This window comes from Equus asinus, chromosome 27 (genome assembly GCF_041296235.1).
Source record: "Equus asinus isolate D_3611 breed Donkey chromosome 27, EquAss-T2T_v2, whole genome shotgun sequence".
Taxonomy (NCBI): domain Eukaryota; kingdom Metazoa; phylum Chordata; class Mammalia; order Perissodactyla; family Equidae; genus Equus; species Equus asinus.
Genome location: NC_091816.1, coordinates 8554020 through 8566745, shown reverse-complemented (window position 1 = coordinate 8566745; position 12726 = coordinate 8554020). Strand labels below are relative to the sequence as shown.

General features: G+C 39.8%; 1 protein-coding gene across 8 annotated transcripts in view; it reads left to right on the top strand.

Moving 5' to 3' along the window:
- UNC5D (unc-5 netrin receptor D) overlaps positions 1-12726 on the top strand; it is a 503297-nt gene that overhangs the window by 455704 nt on the left and 34867 nt on the right. For all 8 annotated transcript variants that reach the window (XM_070499928.1, XM_070499923.1, XM_070499924.1 and 5 more), the window contains 2 exons: positions 4487-4655; positions 6316-6543. In XM_070499928.1, coding sequence (XP_070356029.1) covers positions 4487-4655; positions 6316-6543 — 397 coding nt within the window. The remainder of the gene's footprint in view (positions 1-4486; positions 4656-6315; positions 6544-12726) is intronic.

The following is a 12726-nucleotide window of genomic DNA, read 5'->3' as shown; positions in this document are numbered from 1 at the left end:
ACGCAACAATCAACAAATAAACCAAAAAAATCCCTGGCCTTATACAGCTTACATTCTAGTTTGTGGAAGACAAAAGACTAATTACGTAAGTAAAGAAATGGTGTAGTGTATTAAAGGGCAATGAGTGTTGTGGAGAAAAACAAAAGCAAAGATGAGCCTTTGTTGGAGGGAATGTTGCAGTTCCGTTGCTCAGGGACGGTCAGCGAGCACCTGGCTAGTAGGCGTCACTTGAGCAAAGACCTGAGGGCGTGAGGGAGCTAGCTGACCACGGAGATGTCTGAAGGAAGGCTCTTCCATGCAGCACTGAGCAGCAGGAACAGCTGCACTCGCTTGAGGTGGGAACAAGTGGGCATTTTTAGTGGGATTCCTCTGGTTGCTGAATTGAGGACATGAAAACATTGCCAAGGAGCCTAAAAACCCATAATGCACATCCCTAAGGCATGGAAAATTTTGTCGAAGTGTATATTAATATAATTATATTTGTTGAATAAATTAGCCATCTCCAAAAGCCCAGTTCCTACAGAAATAAGACTCATAAAAATCCAGGAACGGTGGGAATTCAGGGTCGGCAAAGCAGAACCTTTATGTATGTATGGATCACATGCCAGGTGCTTTTTATGTTCTTCTTGTTTTTGTTTTTTTTTTTGAGGAAGATGAGCTCTGAGCTAACATCTGCTGCCAATCCTGCTCTTTTTGCTGAGGAAGACTGGCCCTGAGCTAACATCCGTGCCTGTCTTCTCTATTTTGTATGCGGCATGCCTGCCACAGCATGGCTTAACAAGTGGTGTGTAGGTCCACCTCTGGGATCTGTGCCGGCAAATCCCGGGCCACCAAAGCAGAGTGTGCAAACTTAACTGCTGAACCACCGGGCCAGCCCCTGTGTTTTTCTTCTTTTAACTCTTCAAACAATCTTAGCGTAGGTGTTATTTTGTATGTGAGGAAAAGGGGGCTCATAAAGGCATAGGCTTTCCCTTCTGCCACACTGTCTTGTTTTCATGACAGAGAAAAGGTCAGACAAGTGATATGGTATCGGGGATGATGTCGTCAAGGGCAAGTGAGGACACAAGAATGTACTTCTCCCCATTTTGTGTATTCTCTGAAACTACCTTCTACTCCTGGTTTCCTTTTCTGGTAACTAAACAAGGTTAGCAATATGAGTCTTTCTATCTTACCAGATTACCAGGCAAAATGCTCTCATGCCCTCGACCAGCACTCTCTCCTTCCATCTATATTTGGCAGTTGGGGGCATCAACCCTGCAAAGCTGGCAGTGTTACCCAGAACCCTCAGCTGCACTGTGGGAACAGAAATCTGAATTCACAACCGTGTTTTCATATAGTTGCTCAACCTGCCACCTGGTTACACAGAACTGACTCTTAAATTATTGATCATTTTATCTCCATAAACGTTCATACACATGAGCAGCATAGATGGAGAGAGAACACAATGAAAAAAGATAGGTAGCAAAAGTCCCACACAACCAGACTTCTTGATCTACACAAGGGTGTGTGCTGCACTGAGGTGGTTCAGAGTATGATCTTGAAGTCACTGCGGCTAATAGTTTACAGTATTAGTAACTCACAGCAATTGTAGAAAAATATGTTGCCTTTTTTTTTCTAGCAGGAGCATGAATACTTCCTTGTCATGGATTCCATAATGTGGGAAAACTTAAATGCCATCCATGCTTTCCTTACGGTCCCCATATTTGCCCGGGCACAGTTAAAGCCATCTCTCCTCAGCTGTTTGTCGTCAAGTGTCCTAAGTCTGTCTCTGTAGCTAGAATTGGACTATGTTTTTTCTTCCGTCTTTCCTTGGGATGTCACAAGAACCAGCAATTTGACCAGAAATCTAGTGGTAACAGAGAAGGAAAGTGCATCTGGTCACAGAGAGCAGGAGCCTGCGAGTCAGAAATTCAGGGTTATTTTGCCGCCGTTGCTTTGATTGACTTCTCCGTGACCTTATGCCGTTAACACCTGCTTCCACAGATGTGTGAAGAGCTTTAATTAATATTTGTAAATCTCCCTGATTGCCACAGATAGGAGACGGCAGAAAAGGGCAAATTATTATTAATCATGGGAAAAAAATAGAGATTTAAGTTTTGTTCCTTTGCCAGAGAAAAACCTACGCCCACAGACACTATTTTCACAGTAGGAGGATCAGATAGGAATCTTGATTTGCTTCTGTTGCGCTTATGGAAATGCCCAACACCTGCTTACTGCAAAGCTGCATTCTGTGCTCCACCCAAGACTCCAGATGCACCACCTCTGACTCTTCGTGCTGTTTAAGCGATTACCGAAAGGGACCTTGTTATTCACAATGAGTGTGAGTCCATCTGATTAGCTGATTTCAGTTCACTTGGCATTCAATAATTCCCCAAATTCCCATATGTTTGAACAATATGTTCAATAAGGGGGATGATTCTCTGAAAGCAATTAAATAGTTCTTTTAGGAGAGCTTGTCATCGGTCACTCGTAGCATCCCTGCTCTTCCTATCTGTGCTGAGTGTGGCCGGCGGTTTCACGGAGAGCGCTTAACCCTCTCAAAGGGCTGCTGGCAAGCGTCCACGTGCAGGCTGCCACTTCTTGCTGGTTAGAGCTCACGCTGGAATTTTACACTTTTTCAAACCTCAAGTATGCTGTTCTAGGCTGTCCACAAAGCATTTATTATTGCTAATGGACTACTTTCTGACCCCATCTCCCTTGCTTGCCTGCCCTGATTAAAGGTAAATACAGACATTGTCAGATTGCCCTATGCTGTCAGCTTTGGACTATGGTTGCCTATGTGGAAGACTGAACTTTTTGAAGGCCTCTCCAGTGCTTCTTGGGGAGGGAGACTCTGTAATAATGTTCAGGGCTATTTTAGACGCAGTGGATATAAGATGTTCCTGCTCAGTTATATGCCTCGACTTTTATTGCAGTGGCAAATGCTAGATAATGAGCTAGATTGTGACCAGGACGAACTTGAGAGAGAACCAGCACGTCAACAAAAGCAATTCAGAAATTAATATCATGTTAGATGAACTCATAGAAAAGCTGTTTATACACGATCATGGAAAAGATGGTATCTTTTAGTGCTAAATTTCATCTGGATCTTGCTCAAGGGATAGCTTTTTTGATCAAGGATGGCATTTAGATGTCCTTCTGACGTCGGGTGAGAGAAAGTTTAAGTAATAACATCAATCCCAGCTCTCATGTAGCGTTGTCATCTGGGAGATTCCTAAGTTGCTTTATTGACTCTAGATTCTGTATCACTGTATTGCTTACAAGTGAAAATCCAGCCAAAAAGAAAATAGCTTGTTCAAAAACACATAAGCAGTTGGGGAAAAATTAGTAGACTTCTGAGTTCTTCTAACTGATTTCTCCCTATAAAGTCTTCACCATATTGTTTGGGAGCAGAGATTTGAAAGAAAAGACAAGAAAATGAAAAAGGGATGCATTCAGTGAGGTGACATTATTAGTTAAATTTGGTTAAATTTTAGTTTAATCTCAGTTAAATTAGTTAAATTTAGTTAAATTTCACTTTCTTTTACCTGTTTCATGACTCTGCATTCCCACTGTGTATAAATCACGATACAGAAAAATATGAACATCAGGTTTGGATGGAATGACTTTAAATTTAGATCTAAAATAGGAAAGAGTTGGAAGATATATATTTATGTATTTGATTATGCACATTTATAACTGTCTCCTCTGTGATCACTGTACCGTCATGTGTCACTTAATGACGGGGATACATTCTGATAAATGTGTTAGGTGATTTCATCATTGTGAGAATATCAGAGTGTACTTACACAAACCTAAATTGTATAACTTACTACATACCTAGGCGACATGGTACTAATCGTAGGGGTCTACTTTCATATAAGTGGTTCGTCGTTGACCAAAACCTCATTATATGGCACATAACTATATAACTTATGTGCATTGGTGGAACATAAATATTTTCAAAGCCAGATTAGACATACTCAATTCAGATACATTTGAAGCGTTGCTTTGTTCCATAACTATTTGTTTGTTTGTTTTATCGCTTACTAACATTAAAAATGTTTGTAGAATGTATTGTTGGGAGAAAGGAATCTGATGGTAAGATTACCAGATCAGTCATTTCTATAGAGTTCTTGGCTTTGGTCATTGGTAATGTTATCAGCAAGAATAAGGATTCAGCAGCTGGTGTGTGACCACTGTTACACACCAGTGTGTGTGGTGTGTGAGGTATTTGCTTTCTTCTGTTTTGCCCTATATTTCTAAAGAAGGCTTTGTCATTTTGTTTCTCAAAACCAAGATTTGAGACCAAGGCTTAAACTCAGTCTTTGTGCTTGAGCAGTTCAAAATAAATGGCTGTAGTCCAGACCAGCCCTGTGCATGTGTGGTGCTGTCCACGAGGGAATCCTGGGAAGAGATTTTGCCCAGCCTGAAAAAAACCCAGTTTGTAACTAAATTCACATGCGAATATGCCTCCTCTCTCTTTTATGTTTTCCCAACTGTAAAGCCTCCAGTCGGATGGATCCGAGGTGCTCCTGAGTCCTGAAGTCACCTGTGGTCCTCCAGACATAATTGTCACCACTCCCTTTGCACTGACCATACCACACTGTGCAGACGTCAGTTCTGAGCACTGGAATATCCATTTAAAGAAGAGGACGCAGCAGGGCAAGTGGGAGGTGAGATGTGATTCTTTGTTTTTAAAACATGGAATTTGAGTTCTACCTATGGGTTACATTTAACCTTTCTCTTAACACAATGAGTCAGCTGTAAAATTTGAGCATTTTCTTGTTTTTCAGAGGGTTGGTGGCATGTGTTATATAACACCCTCAGGGTACTGGCTAGTGTTTTTCTGTGATAATGGAAAAGAGAAGAGGCAGAGCTTTTTGGTTTGGTTTTAGAATACAGTTGTAATTACCCTCACAGACATGTACCCTTATGTATCTGTATTCGGTGCATAGGACTTTGACTCCTGTCATTCCTCCTAGGCCATGTCCCCTTCTGAACTGACTTGCCTTTGTGGCCTCTGTGGAATTAGAGAGGAGGCCCAGGGCAGGCAGGCTGTGTTCATAAATGAAATCACTATATCCGTTTTTGCCATCGTAGGATTATAACAAGTCTGTGTTTAAGTATTCACAAACACAGTAGGTGTTGAATTTGTTTTGGTGAATTAATGAATGCGTTGAAAATTTTTCGGAGTGTCTATTTCCCTGTGTATTTGAGTTCAGGTAAAAGAGATACAGTACAAGGAGAGAACAAAAGAGAGAGACAAGAAAGGGAAATGAGGATACACAAGAGGAGGGTGACAACAAGGGAGACAGTTACAGCAAAGAAAGATTGCAGTGGAATTACTATTTTAAGTGAAACCTCTGATTTATCTGTCTGATAGGGATTCCTTTTATGTCATCTGAAGTCAGTTTGCAGGAAAGCAGGTGAATTATCTTGTTGGAACACAATGACCTGTTCCAGCTAGCCCTGAGATCTTCCCTCCCAGGAGGTGCTGCAGGCAAAAGAAGTAAAAGGAAAACCATGTTTCTTTAGGAGAAGAAAATTCCCAGTTGCTGAAATGGATTACATTTACCTGCCCAGCTATGTCTTGAAACTAGTCGAGATTCCTTGTTGAAAATGCATTCTGTTGTTTATTCAGTCCTAGTACAACCACAGGCAAATTTCCTGGGGCATAAAGTTCCATGGGTGTCATGAAGGGGCCAGGGTTGGGGGTCTTTTCCATTATGTTTTGTTCTGCTTTGATTTTTACCACTTTAGTTTTTCTTCTCAGCATTTCCTCTCTCTTTTACATCCAGGGGGTGTTATATTTTTGCTCTACCAAACCATTCACACATACCTAAGTTCTTATCAGGGAGGTTGACATTCTAGTACGTCTTATCCAAACCATTTATTTAATGGTTCCTCATGAATGATGTTCGTGGAATGGAACAGGAAAATATGTTTGAAAGAAAATAGATATTACCTTAAGGATATTGAAAGAGGTTTTTGGAAATAGACCTTTTTAGAAACATAAGATAAAAGTTTGTTTATTGATGTTAACCTTTAAGATTTTTTTCTTAAAAGTTCAGAATTGAATTAAGGAAAATAGGATTTTCAAAGTGATATTTGTTATAGCTTGTACAGTAGAACTTTAACACATTGAATATAACCATTTCTTGAGTTCCTGATGTAAGAAATTATTTTTATAGAAGAGGAGACTTTAACATCAAGAAACTGAGCACAATAAAAATATGCTGAAAAAAATTTTGTTTGTTTATATCCTTGCAAAGTAACTGTTAAATTACATTTTCTTTTCAAGCTGAGAGAATTTAACACACCTTTTCCCAACAGGAAGTGATGTCAGTGGAGGATGAATCCACATCCTGTTACTGCCTTTTGGACCCCTTTGCATGCCACGTGCTCCTAGATAGCTTTGGGACATATGCCCTCACTGGAGAACCAATCACAGACTGTGCCGTGAAGCAACTCAAGGTGGCGGTTTTTGGATGCATGTCCTGTAACTCTCTGGATTATAACTTGAGAGTCTACTGTGTGGACAATACCCCTTGTGCATTTCAGGTCAGCCTTTTCTCTATAATTCTTTTGGTGTCATAAAAGCATGAAGTTTCCCTAAAGATCAGTATCAATAGAGAATCCTATTGCTGAGGGTCTGGAAAATGAACCCACGTTACTGGCTTGATGGAGATACTATCTTGAAGTAAAATCTGTGTTTCTGTATGTCCAACAATGTGCTGAGTTCTGAGGGTAAGAGGTACTTGGCACTCAAGAAGAGAGAAGGGTTAAATTAAGACATACAGAGAACATCGTGTGCTAAATTATAAAGCTGACTAGAAGTGTAGTCGGAATTCAGAAAACAGACTCAATTGCGATAGAGGAACTGGAGGAGTTTTTTAGAACCCTTTGTGAACCTTCCAAGATGAATGAGAGTTCGAAGTAAAAGAAAAAGGGATATGGTGACAAGAAAAGAAAATGGCATGAGCCACAGGAACAACAAGAGCTATTTGATGTGCAGAGGCACTGAGAAAATTGCTTGAATCAACTCAAGGTTGTAGTTAGGGAACAACAATTATAAATCATACCTACCAGCAGGCAGTCATATCATATCCTGGACACACAGTCTGTTAATTATTAGGGCTACCAGAGCAGAGATGGTTCAAGGTTCCTTTCCATTTTTGGTATTTTTAATCATGTAAGATTCATTTTAAATTACCTACTTATAAGAGAGTGCGTTTATTAATAGCAGCAAGGATAATGCAGACGTGCCTGTGTAAGCTTTGCCCATCTATAAGTAGCATAGCGCTCCTGACACACCTCATCCCAGATCCCTGCTCTTCCAGTCATGCATCATTAAATCCATTATGCAGAGCATTTTCTCCATAACTAGCCTTTAAGACACTGAGCTGGAAAACTCATGTTTACCAATAGAAGAGATACCAAGACCTGAATCCTGAACAGAAGCCATAAGGTGACACAGTGACAACCTATGTTCCCAAACCTTCCCTCACTATCTCTTAAGTAGCACAGGCCATTGTGAAGGGCACACTTAATATTTGGCTCTTCATAAAAGAGGCTTTTTTCGTTGGGGTGCCATTTTCTTGAGTAGAGAACTTCAACGTAAGTAATTATATCTCATCCTATGATTGCCATTATATACTCTTCCTCCGCTCTTGCCATCCCAAGTAAGAGAATTTCTCCAAGATAAAATACATAACAGACATTCAGTAATCAAAAGAAAGAATGAATTGAGATTGTTACTGTGACTGAACAGTTGTAAAATGCACCATGACTCAAGTTGAATATTTAGTAACTCAGCCAGATTTTGAAGGCTGAGTAAACTGGAGTAAACGTGGATGGCCATGGAAGATTTCCCATCTCCTGGCTCATATGGGTAACCCACTGCTGACTAGCGTGACTATGAGAATCTCATTGTCACAACTGCCTTGGAAGTCAGCCCTCATAACAAGCTTGGAATTTTCTTTGAATAATGGTTTCACTGCTGATGTATATAGCAGTAAGTTGGACGTTTGCTGAAAGGGTTTATTTGGAGTGACTTTCAGATAATCTATTTTCATTCCTGTTGATTGCTACCAGATTCTACAACAGCTCAACAGTTCACAGATGAATATCAATTGCAGTAGAAGTCATAAAAATGAGGCCCTAATCACGGCTTTTCAAACCACTCTCCATTCCTGTGGGTAATATTCCCTTCTTAGCCAATGCTAGGGAACATGATATTCTCCCTCTAACTTGAATCTAAATATCTTTTGTCATCATTTAGAGAGAATTTCGTCAAACTCTTTAATTTTGCTTTAGAGAAACATTTTCCAGTAGAAATACCTTTGACCCCATTTGTCATAATCTATTTACCTCCACTGATCCTTTCTCTCTCCTATTGTGTCAAATAAACCTGATTTTAAAGTTGGGTTTGCTTGTACTAGTTATTGACAGGATGTATGTGACAGCTGTCATGAGCAGCAAAGGCCGTGCTTCTCCCCTGGGGTTCTGAGAGATCATCAGCCTTGGTTGAATAACTTTTCTGGCCCACAGAAAGATTAAAACATAACTTGTAGCTTTTCTGAAACGTCCATTTACTCCCGGGTATTAGTCTCTGGGTTTTGTTTCTGAAAGGATCTGGCTTTCGGGATTTTTCCCCTGCTAAGTGAATGTGTTCAGGACCTTTGCAAAGGTTCATTTAAAACCACTTTAATAACTCAAATCATTTATGTCATATTTTTCACAGCTTCATATGTGGTAGTTGATTAAAGGGGAAAATTATATAGTTACTAATCCATTAAAATAGTCGCACTTTAAGAAAGCCTTAGCAACATTTCACTTTTTGAACCTCTAAAAGATTTCACACATTAACATCAGCTCCCCAACTTGTGTGATGTGAGCTGAAAATATTGTCTACAGTGGTGACTCATTTTCTGTAACTCTGATAGAACGCTGACTTCTTAATCAAAATTAGTATGTAGTTTTTCATGAAGCGCTTCTGAAGAAATTGCCTATCTTGGATTTGCCTCAGTTATCACTATCGTGAAAACGTTTGTTATGACTTGGAAATAGATACAAGTTTGGTTGTGACAGTTGCTATACTTATTGTAGTGCACCTTTCATATCTCAAAGAAATGATAATAGATATGTGATCGACTAGAACTCTGCTTGCAACCGAGAAGGAATCCTGGTTGAAGGGCATGCTCCCATCTTTCACTTCATCCATATCTCACTGGCAAATTATGTCCCATAAAATGCTTAAAAGCCTACCCTTTACTGGAAAACCTTGAAAGAAGGACAGCTTCCAGATCCAACTCTTCTGTCCTCTTAGGACTAGGTGAGGTCCTGGCAATATAATGGCCGCACCAAAAGTTATTCTAGTAATCAAACAGAAATATTCTCCATTTCCGCCATGCCCTCCTTACTCGACACCTCACTCAGGCCTACTATGCTTGCTTCTCATTTGCTCTGGAGATGTTTTGTCTGAAAAATAGTAGCAGTTTCTTTGAATGACAAAAAGGAAATACCTCACACACCTTGGTAAGATATAATTAATTTAGTTTCAGATTTTTGAAGATCTCTTCTGATAACCACATCTAAAACTATCTCTATGGGAAATTAAATCAGCTCAGATGTTTTTTTAAAAGTAAAAATGCCATCTTCCTGCTGGTGAGGAGACGGTGAAGGACCAAACGACTTCTTGTCCCTCTTGCTCCTGTGTTTCTGTCAGAATTAGAGCTGCCATTTTATGTGTGTGTGTTTGAACCGCCTCCTTTGATGAATTCACACTAAAGTTTGAGGAGTGGTGATATGTTCTCAAAGAAGTAATATTTTAAGACCTAGATTTTTGTTACTGTGTTTTATTACACTCTTTTTTCTCTCTCCCTCTCTCTCTCTCATACAGACGCACACACACACACACAGACATACGAAGCTCAAACAAACCTTGACCTAGGGAAAGCAAGGAATTAAGCCTTTGCCCTATCTCAGAAAGAAAAAACAACTAGTTTTTCTCTCCGTTGCTCCCAGCACTCCTATTCAGTACCTCTCGGTACTCATTACTAACTTGGCATTAATGTGGATTTAGAATCTAATTTCAGAGGATTTCCTCCAGATGTAGTTCTTGTGTTTATCAATAATGCAACCTTGGGAAAAGTTGTTCATGTAAAGCATTTAAAGGGAAACACCCCTGCGACATAATTTCTGTGCGTTTGTGTGTGTGTGCGCACCTGTGCACTTAAGTGCCAGCAGTTCTGTCTCATAAATATGCAAATTCAGCCTCCTTGGTTTCGTATCCCTGAAGCACACCTGAGTATTGCTGCCTGTCCCATTAAATCAACATAAAGAGCTCAGTGAGGCACAGAGCACAAGTTTCTCCTGGCCACAACTCCTAGAACTGCATTCCTAGCAACCCGCGATGTGAAACAATGAAGGAGAGATGTTAGAAAAACCACCGACCAGAGGCTTGAGTACATTTTATATGCAATAAACTGGCCAGACACTATTTTTAGTTTAATTAACATAGATATCAATTTAAGAATAGAACCAGAGATTTGACAGAAGGTCCTTGTCATGTAGGAGAAAGATAGGAAAAATCAAATGAATCTGAGGGCTCCTTCTTGGGGTGGTCCATCCACGTGACTCAGAACTGACTCAGCAGAGCTGTTTGCATAGCTGATTTCCAAACCTGGCTGGGCATAAGAATCGTCTGAGAAGCATTTAAAAATACAGATGTACAGGTCTTGCCCCTGAGAGGAACACAATAGATTAAGGGAGTAACTGGGAATTCTGTGTTAAATAAAATTTATTCTATTTGGAGAATATTTTAAAGCTTGGAGGGGGCCAGCCTTGTGCGTAGTGGTTAAGTTCACTTGCTCTGCTTTGGGGAAGCCTGTTTGGATCCTGGGCATGGACCTATACACCATTCATCAAGCCATGCTGTGGCGGCATCCTGCATAGAAGAACTAGAAGGACTTACAACTAAAATATACAACTGTGTACTGGGGCTTTTGGGAGAAAAAAAAAGAGGAAGATTGGCAACAGATGTTAGCTCAGAGCCAATCTTCCTCACCAAAAAAAAAGCATACCAAAAAAAAAAGATGTTAAAGCTTGTACTCAGGAGTTTATTTCTTTAACTCTGAAGCCAATTGTGCCTTTACAAATATATAAATACAATGATTAGTTCATTATTGGGCTTCTTCATTTTAATAATTAATTTTTTCTTCCAGAATAACTATAATTGCTTAATATTTTGTGCAAGATTACCAGACACTGTTAATTGTATATACCCGGTTCAATATGTGGACATTAAAGTAAGCAAGCTAAAAAAGCAAAAATAAATCATGATTGTATTTAAATTTGGGGCCCTAAAGCAGAAATCTTTAAAAGGTACCATTTTCCTCTGTGATAATTATAAGTAGATATCCATTTTAAAAATTCCCAATATTCTCCATTATGCATTTCAGGAACAGCTTAGACAGCTATGTAACTCTAGGGCAAACGCAGACTGACTTATGTCATCTTTACAAATATCTTGCACCAATGAAAAGTTATTTATGGGACAGAGTTAATAGCGTTCTGACCTTTACATGACTCTTAAAAAAAAAATGAAAATTTGTATAGGAAAAGGCAGGGAAATGTAGTAGAAAAAAAACGCTAGACCATTATCAGGTTGCCTGTTCTAGTCTTTGCTCTGACACTAACCATGTGGCTTTAGGCAGATAACTTTCTTAGGGGGCTCTCGTGTTTTCATCTGTAGATAAGGTACTTAGTGGTTTAACTTGATTAAGTTCCCTTCTAGTGTGGTAGTGCTATGTACTCTCTAAATACTAAAAGAGCCTAGCTCTACACTGAGTAACCCAGGACCTTGAACAGGTCACTTCATCTCCTGACATCAGTTTACTTCTCTGTGCATTCAGCCAAGTCAGATTTAAAGAAAAGGGGAGCACTTTCGAGAGCCTAGTCAAACATTCCTTGAAGTATCAACACTGTTGTTATTCTCTGGCTTTAATATGGTTTTAATAAGCATGTTTCTTATTTGTACTTGTTTCTAACCTTGCACTAGAGAGAACGGCAAAAAGAGGTTAGTATAGTATCATGCTAATTTTTTTACTTGGCTATGAATAAACCCAAGCAAGAAACTGAGCTCTACAGAAACTAAGTAACTTGCCCAAGACCACAGAGAAGTGTGATTAGAATCCTGTGCTTCCATTTTTGGTGTACAAGATCAGTACTCTCTTGAGTATATGTAGCCCCCAGAATATTCTGATGCACCTTAAAAGCTGAGCAACATTACTCTAAAATAAAACACAAAGGCTTTAGCATGGCAAACGAGAATTCATGATTTGGTCCATGACCTACATTGTCATCATCTCCAGCCACACACTTTCCACCCCAACCTTCTATCCCAGCTCTGTCTTGTTAGTGCCTTTGTACACACCCTACTCAGTGTCTGGAATGCACTCTCCCTCTTTTTCCCCTGACTAGCCCCCATTTTACTTCAAGGTTCAGCTCAAATATCACTTCCTCTATTAATTTCCTGACTCCCTTCCTGGCCTCTCCTCCCATCTGGGTTAGGCACCTCTGTCTTGCCTTAGCCTCCCAGGCATACATATATTATACTACTTAGACACTAAGTGATAATCATGTGCCTACTGTTCTAACCCTTTCACTAGACTGTGAGCTCCTTGGTGGCATAGACAGTTTCATTTCTTTACACCCAGAGTCCAGCGCAAGTATAAATCCGGT